Source organism: Lissotriton vulgaris, chromosome 7 (assembly GCF_964263255.1).
Source record: "Lissotriton vulgaris chromosome 7, aLisVul1.2, whole genome shotgun sequence".
Lineage (NCBI taxonomy): Eukaryota > Metazoa > Chordata > Amphibia > Caudata > Salamandridae > Lissotriton > Lissotriton vulgaris.
In genome coordinates this window covers 728,516,451-728,541,614 of record NC_141695.1, presented here as the reverse complement: position 1 = coordinate 728,541,614, position 25,164 = coordinate 728,516,451, and the positions used below count along the sequence as shown (strand labels likewise).

Here is a 25,164-nt window from a genome sequence, read left to right as displayed (position 1 = left end):
TGTGTGGACCCAGAACTCCAGGAAATCTCCAATGGTTAGTTTGATGTCCTCCTGTTCAAGCCACAGGGACATAACAGAATTCTTCCCTGTCGCCAAATCTACAAGCATCTCAACAACGTGCAACATCAACTCTGGCCCAGCACTACACAGCTCGTTCCCAACAACACACATCTGAAATCAAGTCCTCACAAGCACCTGTGGCCTCTTCAATGCTGACACAACCTCACATCGCAACTCCTCGTTGATGGTCATCGATTCCACCGCTGCATGACAAGTCGATGCAGGACCTTCCATTGTAGCTCCTCATCGACTGCTCCTTGATGCCGGCCCCTGCATCTCGACCCTAGGACTGTTTTTAGTGTCGCCCAGGCCATAAGGTACTTTGTCAGCGGACTGAACTCAGTCATGTAATTGCCTGTGCAACATTACGTTCAGGCTAAACTTGTGACTTGGTTCTGATCTACCGCAATCAAATAACTATGGTTGATGCTTTTTGCTAATTAGCGTATGATTTTCACAAAACCTTTAAATTGCATATCTCGGGTACTACTTATATGATTTTTGTTATTTTTGTGTCAAATGATTTATCACATTGTAATGAATATTTCAAAATTAGTGTGGGATTTTTCATTTTTTGTATTTTCACTTTATTACAGTTTGAAGTGCTGTATAAATATTTACACATTGCCTGACTGCTTTTGTGTCAAGTTGTCAGAGGGGTGAGCACAGGTTGATTTGGCGGTTTGCTTATGTTTCACTGTAACATAAATTATGGTTGCTGCTTTTGATGTTATGTTCGCTTTATTGGTAACGTGCCCGGATACTCATGAGTGTCCCGGCGCGCAGCCTGCAAGGAGGCTGAGAGAGTCTGTTTAAGAGAAAAGATGTGTTTTTAAGTTTTTCTTGAATACAGCTAGGTCTTGAAGGTTACCGAGGGCAGTGGATTCCAGGCAACAGCGGCCATTCTTGACAGTGAATTGCCACCTAGACTCTAATATTTGAATCGTGGAACCTGAACATGGCGATGGGGTGAAGAGGTCAAGTGTCTAGCTGTAACATAAAAAGAGAACCGTTTTTGTCGGTAGGGTGGACCGAGGCCGTGCAAAGCTCGGTGGGCCAAAACCAGTGCTTTAAACTTCACCCGTGCCACCACAGGCAGCCAATGCAAGGTTTGCATGTGATGTCGCACGCTGTTCCTGGTGGACACGCCCAGAAGAAGTCTAGCTGCCTCATTCTGGACCACCTGGAGCTTTTTTAACAAATACCCCGGTATGCCCATATAAAGTGCATTGGCATAATCAAGCCGGGATAGAATAACTGCACAGGTGACCGTTTCTCTCGCTGATTGGGGAAGGAGAGGAAAAAACTTCCTTAGGGTCTTAAGAAGGCCAAAACAGTTGCCGGCCTACTTCTTAATATGATTTGAGAAGGAGAGGCTCTCTTTGAACCACACCCCTATGTTCTTGGCCGGCTTCCCAGCAGAGGTGGGCAAGGGAAACTCTGGAGGCCAGAGAAATTACCGAAGGTTTGGCAGGAATTTTTCATAAAGAAAAATCTGACTTCTCCTCATTACATTTTAATTGTGCAGCTGCCAACCATTTAAAAATGGATGAAAGACAGTGGTGAACTGAAGCAACTGACTCATCACTATCTTCCCACGTAAAAGGAAGCTGGGTGTCGTCAGCAAAAGCCATCACCTTACCCCCAAACTCTCGGCCAGATAGACTAAAGGAATCATATAAATGTTAAAGAGAAGGGGACTAAGTGAGGGCCCCCTGGGGGAACTCCCGTGGTCACAGGCTGTAGAGGAGGAGGATGGAGGGATCCAAATCTGCTGGGCCCGCCCCTCCAAGAAGGATCTAAGCCAGTTCCAGGCTGTACCTGATACACCGATCCCAGAAAGTTGTGAGAGAAGAAGAGAATGCGGAACCATGTCAAACGCAGTGGAGAGGTCGAACAGAATCAATGCTGCTTTCCCCCTGGTGTCCAGACACCCCTGAATAGCCTCAACGACCTCCACCGGGACCGATTTGATACTATGGGCGGCTCGGAACCCAGACTGTGCTGGATGCAGAATAACCTCCCTCTCAACAAATGCCGTAAGTTGTCTGTTGACGACCTTCTTGCACATCTTGGCCAAGCCAGGCCGAAGAGAGATAGGCCAGTAGTACCCCGGATTAAAAGAGTCTAGTGATGGGCTTTTTAAGAGAGGCAGAATCTTCCAACCTACTGGGACACTGCCTTTCTGGAAGGACAAGTTGATAATGCTGTGCACCTCTACATTAATCTTCACCGCAGCTGCTGCTAGCAGTCTAGGAGGACAAGGATGCGAGGGTGAACCAGATTTTAAACTCTTGAGAATTTTAAGAGACTCAGACCGGCTTGAAAGCATCCAAGCAATGTTCAACACCTCCTGGTGGAGACAGACCACTTGCCTCAGACCCATTAGCACCGGATGAAAGAGTCGCCTGAATAGTGCGAATCTTGTCCATGAAGAAATTCGACAGGATGTCGCACCAGGAGACGTAGGTAAATGACATGCTAGCTTGAGCCAAGGGAGATGTAAAGCTCTGAACAATCGCAAGTATTTCTTTAGCGTTTTTATTAGCAGAGTCAATACGGTTGCCCGAGAGGATAGGTCTAGAGGTTTCCAAGACTTGATTGAGCGCACCTGGGTCGATTCTGCCAAAGGCCGGTTTGAAAAATGAATGCGTCACAGGCTCAACATTCAACACGTTCCATGAAAAGTTTGTCATGAAGTGGTCAGACCAGGAAACTGGGCATGGGTCACGAGATGGAAAAATTAGAGCAGATTGGGCCCAGTATATGGCCGGCCTGATGGGTAGGGGGACTAACCCGTTGGTCCTGCTAGGCCAAATGGAGAATGTCCAGGAAATTGCGTGTCCTCAGCCTGGTCAAGGTGAATATTAAGATCCCCTAAAATAATGTAGTGGGAGAATCTCAACACCCTGGAAGCTATGTTATCCCCACATGCCTGAATAAAAGGTCTCACCAGACCAGGGGGCCTATAAATCAAAGAGCCACCTAAAGTAAAATGGTCTCTGAAACTAATACTAAAATCAGGGGCCTCGCAGCCTCCCCTTAAGGTCACATCCCCCCTGCGTAACTCCCATTAATCCCTGTAGAAAATGGCCACCCCCCCTTCCTTCTGGGCGGTCGGCCCTGACAATCTTATATCCCTCAGGTGTGGCAAGGGTATCAACGGGGTCTGACGTAGTCAAGCCATGACTCCGTAATGAATAACAGGCCTAACGAGCTGTCGTCAAGAAGATCGAAAACTGAACATTAATTAGTGCTGCAGAGATGGGGGGGACTCCTCTTAGGATGGAGAGAAGGGGAGCAAGCTTGGTTGGAACTAGCCAGTCACAATCCCATCCTGAAAATTCAAACCGGGCATATATTGTTGCTGTCTAAGGAAACTTCCCAGTTACCTCGGAGGGGGCAGATGTTGGATTTCCATCCCCGCAGAACATCCCCTGAGTAACGTAATCTAACCTCCTGGCCTGGTTCCAGTCGGGCAGCGTTGCTGGCGCTTGCCGCATCCGGGATGCTGACGGGCGCAGACAGGCTTGCCTTGGGCACGTCCGCGCCACGTACATTTAAATAGCCCCGGGTGCCAAAAGACTAGAGTGCGCACTGCTCAAAGATGGTGCCTCTAGTTGTCAAGGAGGTGGACTAGAAACTGAGTGCCGGGCCGGGCTCCCGGGCCCGTCCAAGAATGTCAAATGTGCCAAAGCCCCATCTCTTCCAAATTCCCAATCGGTAAAAACTGTTTCCCCCTTTCAAATCAAATTCATATACAATGCGATAAAATATTTGTTCTTTTTTTAAAAACAGTAACAGCAATATGTGCAAATGAGCAAACAGAGATCATTCAACCCTTCCAGGCGCTGGCGTCTGCGCCACGCGCATTTAAATTTCCCTGGGTACCAAAAGACTGGAGTGCGCACTGCCCAACGACAGGGCCGGCCCTAGGCATGTGCAAAGTGTGCACCTGCACAGGGCCGCCAAACCCCAGGGGCCGCCAGCCACGGACGAGGATCGGATCGGAAGAATCGTTCGTGGCAGTGGCGGCCCCCTGGCAGGATTTGGCAGCCTCCGGGCTCCGACCCCTAGCAATGGCAACGTTGTTGTTTTACTTTCACTAACTTGCCGCCCAGCCAGCCAGCAGTTTGGGTCCCAGGGCCGTCAATCTTAGCCTACTACCAATGACGTGACGGCCCTGGGACAGCCCCCGCGCGCTGTGTGCAGTGCACAACTGCACCTGCTGCTCTCGCTGTGATGCGCCACGGTGGTCTGGTCACGAGTTCCGGCGCCAGGGAGATTGCGTGCGTCGTCATCGTGTGTGAGAATAAACATTAATACCAACGCCACCGCCGACGATCATTCAGGTAAACCTCTGTCCGACTCCGACATCTCGACTCTTCGGCATCTCGACTCTTTCCCCGACCCTATTTGGAACGGTGAGACAGACTCTCAGCGGACAGCGGACTTGCACTGCAGGTATAGACACAACAAAGATCGGATTAATTTATTTTCAATCTGTGACTGTGATGAGTGTGAATATTACAGGCACTGTTGAGCAGACGCAGACAAGTCCTAGGGCCGATCTCCAGAGCCATAAGATATACTAAAGTACAAGACAGAGCGGGCCTCCACCTACGCTCCCTGCACAGGGCCACCATGAGCCTAGAGCCGGCCCTGCCAACGATGGCGCCTCTAGTTGTCAAGGAGATGGACTAGGCAGTAACTGCCGGGCTGGGCTCCCAGACCTGTCGGAGAATGTCAAAAGTGCCAAAGCCCCTACCCTTCCAAATACCCAATCGGTAAAAACAGTTTCCCCCTTTCAAGGAGATGGACTAGGACTAGGGCACTCAGTATGGTGAAAAGAAAACCTTTTGTTAACCAGAGATATTATAAACGATTCCCTGGATTTAGATGGTGTAAGTAAATTAAGGAGGTTAAAATACATCTGGATTACCCTGCTGGCCGTAGCCCTATATACCCTATATCAGGATCCGAAGCTGTGCATGTCATTACCAAAAAGGAGCTAAAGACTCGCTTATTATCTCACTTCAACGTAAAGATGCATGATTCTAACCTCAAATTGTCCACAGCCAGACAATATCAAACAGCACCTAGCATAATCAACATAACACTTTTTTATTTACAATTTGTCTCGAATTTCCATCACAGATATATTTTAGTGAGATTTTGTTTAAACTATATCCCCCTTATGCAAAGGTCACCGGTCTAAAACCTATGCAATTACTGCACTTCCACCTTGCCCTTGTGATAAGTGATCGTCTCGGAATGACCTGCACTTCCTATTTTTATGTAACTTCTATATGAATGAAAGAAAAAGATACATTGTCCCTATTATTCGAAAAATTAATTTTAGACAATGTCGTGTAGCCCTATATTATCTTCTGTCATTGTCAGATCTCTTTACATGTTTTTGTCTAGCGTCGTTCTTTTTATCTGCTTTAAACAAAAGGAGACTAAACCAATAATCGGATTTAAGAACTTAACTCAAATTCTACACACACATGAGTTATTGTTTTTAGCTCATAAATGTTTTTATTGCTGTTTTCTTAAACTATGTCTTAATTACATGTTATTTTAGATTTGTAATGGTTGCTTTTATTATTGATGAAAGTATGTTTGTAGAATACTTTTTATCCTGATATTGTATCGGCGAAATAAAGTTATTTTGACGGACTGACTGAGTAGAGGTTTACCCCCCTCAACCAGTATTCCTCTTTCCTACAATAGTGCTAAGTGCTGTAAAAGAAAGAAAAAAGCTTTAGCAGAAGACGTATCAAACTATTTAATGAGGAAAGTGAGCTAATGGATACCCTGGTAGCTGAAAGCTATTATATCTCTGAAATGGATGGGCAAGAGAAGAGATGTGCACCATCTTTCACATCTTCACTTCATTCTTTTTTTTCATGTCTGGATTTAATATTTTTATAGGTTAATAATCGTTTTATATTTTTTCTTGAACTTTTTCATCTTGATATTGTTTTTTTTTTAAATAGATGTGTGTGTAATTCATGTAAATATATAAAATGTCCACTATTACATCAAATACAAATCTGCTGGTTAGCTTTATATTTTAGCACAAAATGTGTCCTCCTGTAAAAGTTTGACACAAGACTGCATTACGCTTAAAAAAAAAAGTGCAAAAAATAAAAAGCACCTCAAGCAAAAGCCTATTGCATAGTGGTTTTCCTGTACATTTGTGCTAAATTTGGACCATGATTGGCACATTCTCAGTAAATGTTTAATTTAAATGGTGCTTAATTAGACAAAATGGCGTGATTCAATATGAAATTCCCCAAATTACACAAATTATGCTTATATAATTAAAAGTACGCCCAGGTCTATTTTTAACTGTGTTTTATAGTGAACTACTAGAGTTAAAATCTAATAATCTAAACTAGTCTGTTCTGCAGTGGTTTTCCAGTTAGTCGTACTGGGATCATTCTGGTGATTGTGCAGTCAGTTGTGTATTCGACCATGGGGTGCAGGTGTCCAGTCCTTGAGTAAGACCAGTTCAGTCCAGTCGGGCCAAGTTTTCCTAGCTAAAGTCATGCAATAGCCATCCACATGCGATGAATAGCATGAACGGTAATTATTCACAAGTTAACTAGTAGGCTGCTTATGGAAAACACTTTTTGGGATTTCAGTACTAGTAGAGCTTACTGGATGAGTGAGTGATACATTTATTAAATCTATTATTTGTTCTGTTCTAATTTTATGAATTTGATAGATCCATGGTAATCCTTGCCCATGTTGATGTGAACTATATTTTTCATACCTGAAGCTTCTCCTGAAAGACCTTTGTGAGTTGCTGTGCCCTGGTATTGACCTGGAGTTTCCTTCATTTTCTGTAGATTTGGTAATTTAGTTAATGGAGCAGTAGAAGTAATGGTTTCAATCATAGTAGAAATAATTGTTTTTATCATATTAGGCTGGTCACAGTCATCTTCATTTTATGTGAATTAGTAGACCAGGTCGGCCCTCTTTCTGTGGGCCCATCTAGAGTGCAATCAGTTCTTAACAATCCTTCTGAATTCAAGGTAGGTGGCAGTAGTTTGTATTATTGATGGAAGCAAGTTCCAGGGTTTAGCTGCTTCAACTCAGAAAGCTGTACCTCCTATACTCTTCATATAGTAACTTTCAAGATGATTAGTTGTGGTCCCAGTCTGGACTGCAGTGTCCTTTTTCTGACGGTATCTTTTGAGATTTACTTGTAGGAAGGCTTAACTAAGAACTCAAGGTAGTGAGTTTGCATCTGATGAGATATCTTGAACAAGGGAAGAGTCTCATATCAAAGGAAAGCCTGCCAAAATAGAGAGTAGCTCTACCGAATCTGCATCCTGACATTGTCGGAAACACTCAGAATTATGCTTTTGATGGTTTTAACCTCATGTTGGTCTGAAAATGGAAGATCATATCCAGTAGGGTCACTACATTACTTTCAACAGTAGAATCACCACACTCAACCAAGGCTGCTTCTTGTTTTCAGGCATTATAATTGATATTGTGTAGAGTACGCCAATGCTTAGTACACTTTGAGATTTTGATGCAACCTTTGGGCAAAATTTGACATTCCATGAACTGTGTGTTGAACTTATGGAAGAAAGGTAGGACTAACTACCAAACATATTTCGTATAGAGAACTAAATTCAATGCTTAATGCAGAGTTACATTATTTATTATTACAGGGAAGGAGTTAATATAAGATTTCATAGGTTATTACCCAGCACAATCAATATTTAACCCTAAAACTTATTGTTTATAACATGCCTGGTCTTGTGTATATTGCCTTTGTAATTCCCACGTGCTGGTTGCTATTTTTCAGTCCCTTTGGCAGTGTGTTTACTCTGAGTAGCCAATTGTGTAGGAGAAAAGCAAGTTAAGGATGGCAGAGTACAATGTTTTTAACTGTCTGTCGGAGAACTTGTGTTACCAATACTTCACAGAATAGACTTCACCATGTATACATATAGAGATTGAGCTTTTGGTCAACCCCTTTAATCATTTGCTTTAATTTCGTTTTAAAGCACTGCCGTTGTTTGGGATAGCGGGTCATGGCATTTCGTGATAGATTACATGGCACAAGTAACTGTCAGTGACCAGATTCTATCCCTTCCAGTGGATTAGTTGCCCTTTAGCGTGGCTTCCCTGTGTTATCTCTGCCCTATTTCACTGTGTTCACCCTCTCCCAGCGCAGGCTATGGCTGCCGCAGTTCGCAGTATTGACTTTGCCATTGCTTGTTGAAATGCAGTGCAAGCAATCGCAAAGGCAGTAGCTTTAAAAATGACCATCACGTTATAGATGCAACTTGCAGACCCTCTTGGAAGTATAATTCCATAATGGCTAGCTGTCACTGCTGGCTTTACAAATGCTTACCAGCCAGTGGTACGAGCGAAGCCAATATTGCAAGTGAACAAACATTGCTGAAACAATTCCTATTGGCTTTGGCAGTGTTTGTTTTAAAGGCAATTGATACTTGCTGTCATTGTAGATATACCTCGTGAACTAGGAAAGAATAGGAAGAGCAGTCAAGTTTAGCAGTCATAAGCAGAAACTGCACAATCTTTAAAAGGCCCATATACTAACTACTCCTGCATCGCCAACGGAGGCCAAAATGTTGAGTATTAGTTTGCACCCCAATACTCTCTCATAATCTCAAAGGCTCCCTTAGGCAGATGAGCACCAGTTGGGTAAGCCCCCAGTCAGGTCATGACTCAGACCTGGCCAGACTGGTACCCTCCTCAAACGAGTAAGAGATACAAAGCAGTTGGTAGTGAAATGGTAAGCAGGTTGCTATAATGCTTGTAACAGTTGTTTCTGTTTTTGTTAATCTTTGTAAATTAATTTTAAAAGTAATCCTTTGGACCTGGCTTCACTGTGGTATCTTCTGCTTTTTTCTTTCTCTAGAAACCTGCAGTTCTTGTCTGCAATTTGTATAAAGAATACACAGAAAAACGAAATTTTCTTCTTGGACGAAAAATTAAGAAATGGACAACAAATAATGTTTCTCTTTCTGTAAAAAAAGGTAGGAACTAAATGATTTACCTCAAACAAGTGTACATTTTCAGAAATATGAGTCTCCTTGACGTCTTACAGATTTTGTGTATGATTGACCTTAGGAGAAATACTGGGACTTTTGGGGCCGAATGGAGCTGGCAAGAGCACCCTCATTAACATGTTGGTAGGAGACACCGAACCTACTGCTGGACAGGTATATGTTTAACTAAATAACTAAACTGTTAGATAGCAGTCTTAACAATTAAAAAAAATTATGTATTCATTGTAATTGTGTCCGTTCAAACAATATGGGAAAGCAGTTAGGGCTACTAATAGAACAGGTAAATTTAATTGGGAACATTTTCTTTTTCCACTGCTAGGCTTTCAGCAGGTTAACTTCTCACGATCAGCTATCACATGTTTTCCTTAACGCACACCTGCTTGCATGACTGTTCCATTGTCTGCTTGTTTTTTTTCTGCATTTCGGCCTGTTTTCTATGCATATTTCCACTTGCTTTTTGAAGATGGCTATGTGCCTCTAAATATCGAGACACTTGTAATCCTAACTTGACGGAAAAATGGCCTCCCATATTGTTAGAAATAGGGTCTCTAGTTGGCAGAGGTGTGCACCCTGTCCAAGTAGGGACCACCACTCAAGTCAAGGTAAGCTAGCTTGGCATTGAGCAGTCAGGCAATGTGTAAAGTATTTGTGCAACACACACAGTAGCACAATGAAAACACCACAAAAAGACTCCACACTTGTTTAGAAAATGACAATATTTTTTATAAATAAATCAAGACCGAAACGACAAAAATCCAATATGTAGAAGTCCAGGTATTCATTTTTTACGGCAAAAAAGAGTTCTAGCTCTTAGTAGCAATAAGCTCCAATGGGAGTTATCTGGTTGCTCTGGACCAGGGCAACGTAAACCGTTCAAGCGGACTATGATTGAGGGCACACCGGGTACAGGAGCCATGCAGGCCAAGTGAACAGAGTACCGTGATCTTGGTCGCAACAGCGAGATGCAGGGTGCAGACAGGCAATGCACCAATGTCAAGCCCACAATCGAGGTGGCGAAGATGCGATGGGTCAGCTGTGCAAAGTGCCAGTTCCGAGTGATGCAGGTCCATAGGCGATGAGTCATTCTTCTCCATACAGTGGCTGCGATGCGGCGGTTCCAAATGCAATGTGCCGATTCTACTCCTGCAACAGTGTTGATGCACAGGCACACAAGCAGCAGTAGAGACTTTGATAGCCCTGAGTCTCAAGCGACAGCAGGCAAGCCCTTGGATATCACTTTGGCACAAGGCAGAATCCAGCTCTCCTCAGCAGGGTCAGAAAACAACAGGGCAACACAAGAGAAAAGCAGGCCTTCTGGGTCAGCAGTCCACCAGAGTGTCAGTTCTTCTGAGGAAGTCCAGTTGTAGATTCAGAAGTGTCTGGTTTGGAGGGGTTAGAGACCCAGTACTTATACCCAGTTGTGATTTTGAAGTATGGGAATTCAAAGAAGGGTCTTTGGCGTATGCAGAGGTCCTCGCTTCCCAGCCCTGGCTCCAGACTATTAGTAGAGGGTAATCAGCCCCTTGTGTGGGGGCAGGTCACTACCTAGTCCGGTGCAAGTATTAGCTCCTCCCTCCCTTTCTGCCCTGAAAGAGCCATCAGAATGCAGATGAGTACTCAGACACACCTAACCTTCCTGTGTCTGTCTAGAGGGAATGCACAAAGTGTAGATGTCACCAACCGACGTGTATTGTAGATAGGCTCTGGCTCACTGAGCTGTAAGAGCAGGGAAATGTTCACTTCCTAACAGTGGCATTTCTAAAATAGTAAGTCTAATTCAGCTTTACGAGTAAAGATGATTTATCATTTCCATCCCAAAGATATGAAAAATGATTCAGCTACTCCTTTCTAATCGAGAAGTATAGTTTAAAAGTGTATTAAGGTATTCCCAGAGGAAAGCTAAGAGAGGAGTAGACCTCACAGTAGTGAAAAAAATATATATGCAGTTTTCAGTAGCAGGACATGCAAAACTTAAAAGTACATGTCCCACCTTTTACTTACACAGCACCCTGCAATTTGGTCTCCTAGGGCCCATCTTAAGGTTAACGTATGTGTAATACCAGCGAAGTTTCAGGTTTGGCAAAGTGTTTTAAATACCAAGTCAAAGTGGCAGTAAAACTACACTCACAGGCTCTGCAGTGGCAGGCCTGAGACAAGTTTAAAAAGCTACTTGTGTGGGTGGTATTTTAGACCTCTACCTATCACCTTGCTGTTACTTCACAGCACCGTAAGTCTTCAAGGTGAAAGTCTGTCTCAGAGGTTATCTTGGTACAAAATATAAGCAGGGCAATATTCCTACATTGTTGTTTTTGAATTTGTGAAGCTACTAAAAGAAAAAAAGATATCAAAATCCCCTTGTTTTGTATTTCCATTTCAACTGGACCTTTATGAGGTAATTTCATGGTTGACATAGGGTACCAAAATGTACTGCTTATGCTATTTTCCTACCATTTCAGAACGGCATTTCAGTGTGTAATTGATCACCCACTCAGGTATTGCTGCCTGCTAAGGGACGTGATTAATAATAAATATTATTTACCATCTGACAAGATTGATAACTGATATATTATAGGGACCTTTTTCTTTTTACTAAAAATCTAAGTGTGAATGATTTAGGTTTAAGGGTTTGTGCGATGTGTGAAGGGTGAAGGGTTTAGTGGTGAGGGACGTACATTTTTGGAGAGAAGGGTTTAAGGGTCAGGGGTTTAGAAGTGAATGGCCAAATGTTTAGGTGTGAACGTTTTAGGAGTGATGGGTCAAGGATTTAATACTGAAGGGTTTAATAAAGGATGTTGGAGTTTTAAAGGTGAACTAAGAAAGGTTTAGTGGTGAGGTTTTTAAAGTTGAAGGGTTTAGTGGTCAATGTTTTAGGGGTGAAGGGTAAACCTTGATGGGATTATGCTGGAAGGCTGCAGTGTTTAGTGATTAAGGGTGAGGGATTTATGGGTCAGCAATGATTATTGTATGGGCTTAAGAATGAGTGGTGATGGGTATACAGGTTAAGGGTTTAAGGGCTAAGGGCTCAGGATGAAGAGTATATTGCTAAAGGCAATTTGGCAGATGTAACAACTAAAAAATGTAATAACTGATGAATTTTATTAGCATTTTCCATAAATAAATCAACATTATCCGTAAAACAGAATAAACATGTAAAGTTTATTGCACACATAAAGTTAAAAGGGTACAAAAATTAAACTAATGAGGTCTGTTAGCAGCAGTTCCCAACAGCTGCAGAAAATAATCTGTATAGAAATCTAAGTAGCCTTACTATCCAACAGCCTCAATAAAGACACTCTTCCTTACTGTCTTTCTTCCGGGTTCCCATGCCATGGAATACCCATCCAGTAAATGGCAAACTCGGATACAGTCCTGATTTGCACAATCAAGGAGTCTAACAAAGACATTCCGTTTCAACTGTAAAAGATGAATACAAATTGAACATGGGTATTGATTACATTTCCTTGAAACAACATGTCGCAGATACATAGGAAGTGCTTAAAGAGACTCATGTCCAACCTAAGCAGTAGCAGGTGGACTATAGAGCAGTCATACCCCAACCCTGCTCAAATCCTTCTGAGTAATGGAGGCAATAAAACTTGTATCCTATTTTCTGAAGCATGGCTACAGTTCGGTATTTTCTTAACACCAAGAAGTATAATTGTGTGCAATGACCTGACCCAAGTATGTTCTAAGAGAAGAACTAAGATCTTGAGTAAAACTACAGGCCTCAATAGTTTTTTTTATTTGGTTTTGACCTCAGATAGAGACATGTGACAAGTTAAGTTTTCAGCGAAGGAGTAATTTAAGAATAAAGCGTTGGATTCTTTTCCATCTCCACCCAGATCAGGTAGCGGATGAAGTGGGATCTATTGCGCCAGCTCTACATAAATTAAAAAGATACAAAAAGGCCAACTTGTCACACAGTTTGCTCTTGACAGTTAACACAAATTCAATGTTAGAAATTTCCCGAGTGCTGCTCTGATGTAATCTAAAAAAAACTCCTCAAATAAAGAACGTCCGGTAGTTTCCATTTCTAGATTGTTTCCAGAGGAGGATTGTGTGTCCTATCTCAGGCCATGGAAGACAGTCTTGATGCGGCCAAACTCTGTCGGCAGTCAATCAATCAAGACATTTATAAAGCGCGCTACTCACACCCATGAGGGTCTCAAGGCGCCGGGGGGGTGCGGGGTGGGGATATGCCGCTACTGCTCGAAGAACCAGGTCTTGAGGTGTTTCCTGAAGGTGAGATGGTCCTGGGTCAGTCGTAGGTGTTTGGGGAGGGAGTTCCAAGTCTTCGCTGCCAGGTAGGAGAATGATCTTCCTCCGGTGGTGGTTCTGCCAAACCGTGGGATGGGGGCGAGGGCGAGGCTGGTGGAGCGGAGCTGGCAGGTGGGGGTGTAGAACAAGAGGCGGCTGTTGAGGTATTTGGGGCTCGTGTTATGGAGCACCTTGTGTGCGTGGGTGAGCAGCCTGAACGTGATCCTTTTGTTGACGGGGAGCCAGTGGAGGTCTCTCAGGTGGGCGGATATGTGGCTCTGGCGAGGGATGTTGAGGATGAGTCGTGCGGAGGCGTTCTGTATGCGCTGGAGACGATTCTAGAGTTTGGAAAAAAAGTGTATTGCATTGACAACAAACAACCATATACATTGATTAAGTCCAAGGATTTAGGTAAATCCAAGCCTCTTCCTAAATTAGGCTTTTGTAGGTTTGCTTGTATCCTGCAAGCCAATAATGTTTTGATCTTGTTGTGAAAGTAGGGTTCCGTCAGGACCAACTAATAAAGGGACATCCTAGGTGGGGTAAATAATTCACCCCACTTGTTCTGCCACGGCTTGTGCCGGTTGCAAGGAGGTTTTTTTTACAGACCGGAAACACTTGGAAACCTTTTGCGGTTCTCCAGCGGCATCCGGTGCCTGTGCGCCAGTTCCTGCTGCATTCACTATTTAATCAGGATGCTGGAGCGGACACACTGTCGGCACGCCAAAGGCAAGCCCGTCTGCGCCCAGACCGGGCCCAGGGGCACTACCCCTGTCCATTCCATGTCAAGTAAGGGGCCCATAGTTACATATTCAAAAAGTGCAGCTTTAATAGGTCTGATGACCTTTAACTGCCTTCAGTTGGATTTATCAATACTGCCCCCAGCATACAATCACTGCTCTTTAAAATGGCAGTTTAGGAAATCAAGGGCCTGCACTAGTGTCAAGCGGGTATACCCCCAACAGTCTCCCTCATCAAAGACGTTCCTGGGTATGCTCATCAATGCAAGGTCCCTTATTAAACATAACCTAGAATTTGCAGAAATGATGATTTCTCACAAGAAAGACATGGCTTTTATTACCGAAACCTGGGCGGATAGCACTTCTGACCCTGATCTGTCTTTAGCAATTCCTACAGGATTTAAAATAATCAGAAGTGATTGACAAGGCAAATGGGGTGGGGGACTTGCAATCAGTCTTAAAGACACTTTGACAATAAAGGGTTCCCCAGCAGGAAGCAGCCCAGACTTTGAACTGCTATCCTTTAGAATCACCCTTAGCGAAAACTATACTTTTAAAGGACTGTTGCTGTACAGACCTCCTGGTGCATAAAACTATTTTGCGGAAGCCATCAGCCCTGTTATTGGATCCAGTATCGATTCAGAGGACTTTTCGATATTGGGAGATTTTACCTACCACCTAGAAAAATCAGAAGATCACAACAAAGCCTCTCTAGTGGACATGATGGCCAGTGTCTTGTTAAGACAGATTGTCAAGCACTCCACACACAATGCTGGACACACATTAGATGGCATTTTTACATCTAATCACAGGTTGAAAATCCAAGAGGTTTTGCCAATCGCTTGATGAGACCATAAAGCCATATTGTTTACAGTAACCACCACACATCATATACCTTGTCCCCAAAACCTCATAGAGAACTAAAAGCGTAACTGGAGAAGCATCGACCACCAGTTTTTGCAATCAGCTCTGTCAAACTCAAAGCCTGACTTAACATTCAAGGCAACCGGCAGACTTACCAACTGGATCAAAGCAGCATGAGACACATTAGCCCCAGAAAAAAGCTTCTCCACTAAGCGAAGAAAAATTGTGAACCTTGGTTCTGTGACGCACTGAGAGCACAAAAAAAACTATTTAGAAAGTCAGAGAGACGGTGGAGCAGGGAGTACAGTGCAGCAGATAAAATATTATATGCACAGACACTGACTGACTATAAGAAAATAATATTGGGGAAAAAAACGAGTATTTTTCGGAGAAACTTCAGCAGGCTGGTAATTCTACAAAGTACTCTTTGTAACCTTAAAGAGGCTAGTTAAAATTCCAGAAACCACTAACGGGGACAGTATTGTGGAATTTTGCAACCTACTCCCACGGTTCTTCAAGGAGACCGTTTATAGGTCCCTTATAGCCAATACACTCATCAAAGGCCAGAGCACCCTCAGACCCTTGCCCCCCTAAAATTTTCCAGTTGGCACCTGACCTCATCAGTGAGGAACTTACTATAATTTTCATGGAGATTATTAGTACTGGTATCTTTCCTGATTCTTGGAAGACAGTCTCAATCCTACCCCTCTTAAAAAAACTAATTTAGATTCTAGTGACACCAGAAGCTATAGACCAACTTCCAAGATACTGTTCCCAGCTAAGGTCCTGGAAAAAATTCTAAACATCCAAATAACAGCCTTCATATCATCGGCGGATCTGTTGGATCCCTGTCAATATGGTTTCCGTAATGGGCATAGTTCAGAAACTGCCTTAGTCATGGCAGCAGAGCAGCTTAGAGCAATACTAGATTCAGGTGCCAAGGCCGCTCTGATACTACTGGATTTATCAGCGGCTTTTGACACCGTAAATCATGATTTGAACAATAGGTTTCAGTATGTTCAGCTCGGAACTTCCTTCTCAGAACACTTTATGCTTCCATGTGGGGTGCCTTAGGGCTTCTCGCTGAGCCCCACATTATTTAACATATATGTGACTCCCTTAGCTGATTTAATTAGGCCCTTTTGCTTCTCCGTGATTTCCTACGTGGACGATACTCAGTTAGTGATGTTCATCTCCAGAAATTTGGAGGAACCAGCTGACTGCTTTAACTGTTGCATTTCCCGTGTGAATCAGTGCAAAAGCTCAAACTGCCTAAAGCTGAACGGGGGAAAAACTGAGGTCCTTCTGCTGGTTTCCAACACATCCTTTTGATCGCATAGTTGGTGGCTAGCCAGCCTGGTTGATTTTCCGGTCCCAGTCAAGAAGATGATAAATCTGGGCATCATCTTTGATGATAACCTGACCTTTCAACACCAGACTAATAAGGTTTCATCTACGGTCTTCCTGACTCTAAAGACAATTAAGAAGCTTTGGTATTTTATTCCTCCAAAGGCAGTAAAATCACTTGTGACAGTTCTAGCCCTGGCTAGAGTCGATAACGGAAATGCCCTGTATATGGCTTGGCAAAAACAGCATATGCACAAACAGCGGGTCCTGAACGCAGCCGCTAGATTGCTGTTGGACATTCTGAAACTCCAGTCAATTGCCCAGGGATTAAGAAAGCTACACTGGCTCCCAGTGGGAAATAGGATAGACTTTAAATCATTGTTTCGCTTTCAAAGCTTTAGACAGGAATGGTCCTAAGTACCTGAAACAACACCTCACCTGGTACTTTCCAGCTAGAAATCTAAGATCAGCGCAGATCAAATTCCAAACCCCCAGATTCAGCTAGGCACGTTGGAGATGAATAGTCTTTGTTCTGGGCACAGTGACATTGTGGAACTCCTCCTGACTGATACAAAGAACAGCCCAACGTTGCTTTCCTTTAGAAAAGCACTAAAAACCTGGCTGTTCTCTAACTAAAATTCGTTCTTACTGTTAATTCTGGCAATTTACTGCTCGGTGCCTAGACGCCTTCGGGCAATTGTGCGCTATATACATTTCAAAATCAAAATCAATCAAATCAGTCAAAATCTTTAGAATATGTAGAGATGGTCAAGTATGTATCATGAAATAATTATGATGGCACCGTACCTAATTACATGGCCTTCGTTATATTTTCAAAACAACAAAAACCACACCCATGCGGGACACGGGTTGGTACGATGCAAGGGTACATTTACTCACTCAAGTACCCAGTAAAGATAGTTCGAAAATAAATTAAAAACACAGCAGTTTAAATCTCTAGATCAAGAATAAAGTATAGCTCTTTGATTAAAGAACTCACCCCTGAGTGTGTTTCAAGGACAGGGGACTTATGATAGATAGAAATGGTGCGAAGGTCAGAGGATATTCCTGGTACAGGGAACTGGACAATAGTTCCCTGAAGGCAGGAATGGCAATGTATACTCTGCTCCGGTTACAACAAGCAGAAATCCTGAAGTGGAAATCGCGCATGTTAGCCTCAAAGCCTCCGTCAGTGCCTAGAGTGAAGAGCCAAAAGAGCATTTCCTCCCGACACTGACACTAACCTGAATCAAAACAAGGTTTGGAATGTGTGCATCCCAAGGGGTATAAATAGAACGGATAATAGATAGAATTTCCCAATCGTGAATGCATCATTGAATGACTATATATACACAGAGGGAAAAATAAAATAGAAAAAATATATAAAAGTGGTTATACGTGTATATCGAGTAAAACAGACCAATTGTGCATGTGTAAAGTCCACAATGCTTCATAGTTTGCACATTCTTACCCGAAGTCTCGCATGACTCGGATGCAATTCCACAGCTTTATTTTTTTATAAACTTTTTTTTTAATTATCATCAGATTGCAGGCATGGCAAAACATTAGGAAAAACAATGAGAGAGAGAAAGAGTATTCTCCAAGGGAGCACTCATGGTCCCCTTAAACAATATCACTAAACAATATCACTAAACAATAGGAGGAGTACACCCTGGAGGCACCTCAATGCCTCTGTCGAAGAGATAGAGGTGCACAAAAGAAGGACAAATTTGTTAGAAGACCCCTCACTCACCAACCTAGTTGGTGACATGCTTCATCATCGAGATCCCACCCGGATAGCCGAGTGCCATCTAGGTGTGGTGCGACACCTGACTACAGTGGAGCGGGTTGTTGTTGTTTTTTTGTGTGTAAGTGAAAAAAAGTGGTTTAAAGTTGGCCAGTTTAAAACCCTCTACAAAAGACTTTTTATTCTGGAGTAACTGGGCAACAATAACAATTTGTGGGATACTATGCCAGATTAGGTTTGCCTGTGGTATCGTAAGTGAAGTGAAGAATAAAAATGGTCTACATGTTTCAACCTCATGAATGACTATCAGGTTTTCGTCAGAACCAATGAAGGTAACCTGGGCGGTATACACACGCTAAGGTGTGCCCTACCTGTGGCTACTCAGGAATCCTACCTAGTACTCACTGTGGTGGTTTATGTTTCCTTTCCTGGATTCTAGAAAGGGAAATCCCGTGAAGACAAAAAACATTCGCAAAGCATAATTGATTAAATCCAAAGCGTGTTCAAGTGCTCCTCTCGTTCTACATCCAGTGCTCTGAACGGTGAAGAAATATTAGATGTGTTTACATGACTCTCAACTGTTCATGCTAAATGTGCCATTAAAGAGTCTAAGACACCATGGGACTTAAAATGGCACACGGGAACCCCAGGCAGGGACAAGCAACAGCAAGGCCTAGCAACAAATCTCGCAACCAGACCACAGACTACGATCGAAGAGAAAGTCCTTAACAAAAGACTAGGTTTTGTGCCCACCTCCCAGCTGGATAAGTTCCAACTTCATTGCGAACGATCAAGCTTCTTCCGTCAATTAAGACTCAAAGCCTTCTTCGAAAAACAAGGTGAAAGTCCACCTAGTGAAGATCCTAATGAGACAGGGCTTCGATTGAAGTCCACCTTCACACCACCACCACACACTGTCCCAGTAGAAGTGGCAGCCTTCGAACAGGCCGTCCTCAATGATATCGAAAACCTGGAACCCAAATAGCCCTTCATGAACATGAGCAAAGAGGAGAATGCTGCTGTAGAGAGCGTGAGAAAATGTGACAACATTGTCATAAAACAAGCGGACAAAGGAGGGTGTGGTGGTTGTCCAAGATAAGGAAGCTTATCAAAGAGAATGCCTGAGACTACTATCGGATGATAGAAACTACCGGAGACTTACAACTGATCCCACCATAGATCTCAAGCAGGAAATCAGGTCCTTGGTTGACCACGCGGAGACAATGGGTTACATTTCAAAGCAGGAGGCAGAATTTTTGTGCAACAGTAAAGGCAAAATCCCTTATTTTTACACTTTGCCAAAAATGCATAAAAATAAACTCCCCCCTCCAGGATGCCAAAAATGCATAAAAACAAACTCCCCTCTCCAGGATGGCCCATAGTTTCTGGGATAGGTTCCTTGTTAGAACCTCTGACACGCTTTTTCGATGTTTTCTTCAAAACGCTTGTACAAAACACCACCACATATCTACAAGATACCAGGAGTCTATTACAACTCCAGGACCAGATTGAAGTGAATGAGACTACAATATTGGTGAGCTTTGATATTGAAAGCCTCTACACAAGCATTCCCCAGGATGATACTCTGGAAGTACTCAAGAGAGCTCTGGATGACAATGAATCGACATTTCGGACACCTAAGAACTTCATTCTGGAATGTGCCAGACTGGCTTTAAAAAAGAACTTTCTTGAATTTGAGGGAGCACTCTACCTCCAGATTGGGGGCACTTCAATGGTCAGTACTTTTGCCCCAGCGAGCAGGTCTGTATGTTTTTGATTTTGAGCAAAAATACATACTGAACTAACAGAACTCATTCCGATCCCACATTATCTTCTGGAAAAGATTCATCGATGATGTTCTTGCCATCTGGCAAGGACCGGAAGACACCCTTTCTGCATTTTTTCACTGGATCAACACTCAATGTGATCAGAACTTGAAGTTCACCCATAGTAAAGACTACGACAGTATGATATTTTTGCATGTTGTGATCACTAACACTAGTGAAAATGGGCGCCTAGAAACAAGAACTCATTATAAACCAACGGCCAAGAACAACTTACTAAGATACGAAAGTTTCCATCCTAGGCCTCTAATAGAAAATCTGCCCTATGGACAATACCTGAGGATCCGTCGCAACTGCAGTAAGATCACCGACTACAGCAAGCAGGCAATTGATCTTACGAACAAACTGACGGAGAGAGGATACCCAGAGAGAATTCTCACTAAGTGCCAAAAAAGAGCTCGAAATCAACCAAGAGCGGCACTTTTGGAGAATACATCAAAAACTGAGAATGAAATACCATTAACCTGCGTAACCACATACAGCACAGCATCGAATCTGGCCACTAAATCTATCAACAAGCATTGGACTATTCTGAATACAGAAAATCTGGGAGAAACCACTTTTTTCCTTCAGGAAAGCGAGAAGTATTAAAGACGTGGTTGTGAATACACGCCCTAAAGAAACCACCCAAGAAAAATCAGCAAATGTCCTTAATGCTTGGGGCTTACCAGACATCACATGACATTTCAAGTGTGGCAATTGCAGTGTCCGTTACCTTACAGAAAACACAAAGACACTGGCACTAGAGCCCGGAAAGGTGTGGACTTTACGAGCGCACACCAATTGTAACAGTACCAATGTTCTCTATAGGATTGTGTGCCAATGCAATCTCCAATTTGTGGGAATGGCCAGTAGAAGAATAAAACAAAGAATCTGCGAACACTGCAGCACAATTGGGGGTAAAAAATCAATGACGAAACTCACTGAACATTTCCTCTCGATGAACCACACACCCAATGACATGAGGTGGACTGTCATAGGGCAAATAAAACCAGGAGAGAGACTGCAACAACGTTTATTCGAGAAAGAGCAACATTGGATATACAGGCTCTCCATGCACAAAAATGGACTAAACAATAATATTCCGTGGAATTCTGTTCTCCCAAAATAGACCTTTTGCCCATCCCTCCCCCTTGAAACCTGAATCTATTATGATACCATTTAATGTGGGTGACTGATAGCTATGTCTGATAATTCCCCCACCTGGTGTGGATGTGTTTCACTCTGTATGATATTGTGGTGGAGGGTCATTTTGCTTACTATGCCATTCCAACAAAAGGCTTCGCCCCACACCGTGGTACTTCTAAGAATGGAGGAATAACTTTTCCAGTAATAGGCCATCCCAAACTAGGGATTTTTCCTTCAAGGTCAGCACCACTCTATAGCTAGCATTGCTTTTGATGTGCCCGTTTTTCCAGGTTAGGATGGGACCCTGGACACTAGCCGTATTTGTGCCCGATATTTACTCCTTCACACACTTGGGCTTTTCTCTGTAACAACCACAGTTTTACTTCTGACTGCATGCCTCTTGTGTCTTTCATTTTGTGCCAACCTGGTGTCTTGTCAGGCACCTGCTTTTCCCTGGCAAATTAGGGTTTTCTTCGATTGTCTCCAGCGAGACACTCTAGCTCCTAGCGTCCTTAGTAATGGCGACACCCTGCACTTTCGACAACCATGCCCCCTGACGCTCCCAGCACTCACGTCACCCCACGGCCCGCGCAGCAACGCCCCGTTTGCATCCTACCCGCAAATGCTGGCTACTTAACGACACGCCGAGCCTTCGGAATTATCCCACAGTGCGCAGATGAGGGTTGCGGAATAGGTGGAACAGCCACTTCCGGTTCCACATGCAGTAAGTTTTCAGACTCTTAGCGGGTGGGCACCTCTAAGTCTGCCCCTCCTCCCCCTGCCCTCTACTCTAACAACTTTGGTTATCATACCTAGATCGTGGTAGGTAACATCTCTAGACCCCAGCGCCCATGAGGCACGCGACCTTAGTGCTGCAAGTAAGCCTCGCGCCCTCGTCTCTCCCTTTGTTCTTGATACCTGTTTTTGCCCGCATGTGTCTTTTTGAATGTATGCTGACTCACTTGTTTTTAATTACGCCCTCACTAGCTGAGTGTGAGCGTAGACATCCATGAATTAAGATATGAAACGCGAGTGTGTGTTCTTATCATTGACAAGCGGAACACCTGCCTTTTGGCAGCACTGCGATCTCTCACTGCTGGAATGGTGCAATGCGGCGAGTTTTGTGAGAGTACACAGACACACACTTCTGTTTGAGTGGGTTGTAAGATATAATTAAGGGCAAATGCTAGCCCTGCGGATTTTAGGTCCCATGGTGCCTTAGACTCTTTAATGGCACATTTGGCATTACCAGTTGAGTCATGTAAACACATCCAATGTTTCTTCACCGTTCAGTGCACTGGATGTAGAGCGAGAGGAGAACTTGAACACACTTTGAATTTAATGAATTATGCTTTGTGAATGTTTTTTGTCTTTACAGGATTTCCCTTTCTAGAATCCAGGAAAGGAAACATAAACCACCACTGTGAGTACTGGGTGGGGTTCCTGAGTAGCCACGGGTAGGGTACACCTTAGCGTGTGTATACCGCCCGGGTTACCTCCATTGGTCCTGACCAAAACCTGATAGTCATTCATTAGGTTGAAACATGTAGACCATTTTTATTCTTCACTTCCGATACCCCAGGCCAACCTAACCTGGCATGATATTCCATGAATATTTATTGTTGCCCAGTTTCTCCAGAATAAAGATTGTTTTATAGAGGGTTTTAAACTGGCCAACTTTTAAACCACTTTTTTCACTCACACAAAAAAAAACAACAACCTGCTCCACTGTAGTCAGGAGTCGCAGCACACCCGAAGGGCACTCGGCTATCCGGGTGGGACCTCGATGATGAAGCATGTCACCAACTAGGTTGGTGAGTGAGGGGTCTTCTAACAAAGGACAAATTTGTCCTTTTGGGCACCTCTATCTCTTCGACAGAGGCATTGAGGTGCCTCCAGGGTGCACTCCTCCTATTGTTTAGTGATGACAAAACATTATACAACAGGGATGCAATAGTTTCTAGCTCCATACATTTCCACTAGCATCCCACTATTTCCCTTAAGCAGTGGCATTCAGTTGGAGTAAAGTCTTCCAGCCAAGCCTCTTGTAATCAGTTCCCTTCAATCTTGCCCCCTTCCATCCTCCAATCCTCTCGGACTATCCTTAGGTTATCTACCCCCTCCCCTTCTCAAAAAATGAATTAGCAAACATTGGGACACTCTTGATGCAGCCGCTGCTGCAGCCGTGAGGGGAACAGCCGAATTAGGACACCGCAGGCCATGAGGGGAATGGCGTGACCACAACTTCCAGCAGCCTTTTGCTCTCGCACCCCAGACCCCGGAATCATGCCTAGAGGCGCCATGTAAATGTATGTATACTTGTAAAGCGCACTGTTACCCCATCATTCAGGGCATCCTGGCGCTGTATACCGCTGGGGAACCCGTCCTGGCTTTCCCTGTGAGAGGGCACCCCCAAGATGAAGCCAGGCATCCCCGCCGCTGCTAGGGCCGTTGTGGAGATTAAGCAAGCTATTGCCCAGAGTTGCAGAGTGGGACCCATGGTTAGCGTAGGCACCTAGGCGAGAATTATTGAGTCCGCAGACACTGACCCAAGACCCTGCCGCGTCGGGAATTGAACCCTGGTCCCGGGCCGACCTCTGCTTCAGGGTCTGCCGCTCCTACCCAGTGAGCCACACTTCTCCATTGCCCTCCCACAGTGCGGGACGCGCGCAGGCGGGCCCGTCATTGCCAGGAAGAGGCAGGCCATTACCAGGAAGAGGCAGGGCCACCCCTCTTCCATTTTATTTTTGGACAAGTAACGTAGGGCGATTTGTAATTGAATTAGGTACTGTGCCAATTTTTGGCAATGCCTCTTCCTTTTTATTCTTGTCTTCCTTAAAAAACTTCCCTGCAGTCAAAAGATACTGTACAAACTTTATACTTGCAAATCCTTGTGTTTGATTTATTCATTTTAAGATTTTTCTTTTCGGTGAATTAGCCACAGGGGGGCCTCTGGAAAGTACTGACCCGCGCATCTGCTGAAGGCCTAAAAATGGGCAAAAGGAAAATGGAGGGAACAGGTGGGGTAAATGGTCTGACAGGCGGGAAAGAGGAAAAAGGCAAGAAAAGCCCTTAAGAACGCCAGTAACAATTGAGTGATGAATAGAATTGATACCCTCATCACAGAATGTGGAGGGATGTTAGGAGCTGAGTTGTCAGCTGAGCTGTCAGCCCCCATTGATAACACCAATACTTCGCCCAAAAACAGTACTATCACCTCCCGCCCAACTAACGTACCCTCAATGTTTCAAAAACCACCACGTTAAGATCCCCTAGGAAGAAGCAAGGCCGTCCAACTAGGACCCAAGTTGGGGCAGCAGGAAGCCATTCCTCCCCACCCCCCTCATTTTTTTTAGTATATGATGATGCAGGCCATCTTGAGCCTTCTATTATTTGCTCAAATAGATTCGCAGTGTTGGCTGATGTGCCCAACTGTTCTGGGGAAGCGATGCCCCAACCTTTATTCTCGAGTCCTATCGAGAGTCCCACTGATTAGCTGAAATCTGTGTTCCATCGCCCCAAGCCCTTTTTCGGATCGTTAATTCGCTTAGGGAGGAGTTAGTTACAACGAAACTTATGATTGACGAGCTTGTGGCTAATATTAACCTGCCGCCCGATTCCCATCCACATCAGACACTTATAACTGCCCAAAATAAAAGAGATCCTACAAGCAATGGTCTGTCTCCCCTTCTCATAGTCTCACTCCGACAGTCCCCCACAGCTTCTATTTCTAGACAGGCAGGCCCCCTCAAGCTAATACACCTAATATTCAGCAAAAACCACTTTCTCCCCAAGATATTATAAATGCCAGAAGATCTAACAACACGCTTGTGCCGGAAACATCACTCCCAATTGAGCAAACAATCCAGTTTTCACCCTGTACAAGCACGGACAGTCTTCATGGTCAGCGTCCCTAAGATTGGCTCGCTGGGTGGCTTTGAAAACGAAGACTATGTGAAAAACAAGTCCATACACTGAATGCACCACTTCAGGGGTTGTCGCTCATTGATAATGGAAGACCTAGTCAGGGCACGGAAATGCATGTCCTATAATCAGTCACTGCACTGCATCGAACTTACCCTGACCAAGCCGGATCTGGCTGAAAATCTCTT

The 25,164-nt window shown here is 44.0% G+C and overlaps 1 protein-coding gene across 2 annotated transcripts in view; it reads left to right on the top strand.

Moving 5' to 3' along the window:
- The window catches only part of ABCA5 (ATP binding cassette subfamily A member 5), a 1,411,043-nt gene that overhangs the window by 1,073,054 nt on the left and 312,825 nt on the right, over positions 1-25,164 (top strand). For both annotated transcript variants that reach the window (XM_086930971.1, XM_086930972.1), the window contains exons 30-31: positions 8,975-9,092; positions 9,187-9,278. In XM_086930971.1, coding sequence (XP_086787097.1) covers positions 8,975-9,092; positions 9,187-9,278 — 210 coding nt within the window. The remainder of the gene's footprint in view (positions 1-8,974; positions 9,093-9,186; positions 9,279-25,164) is intronic.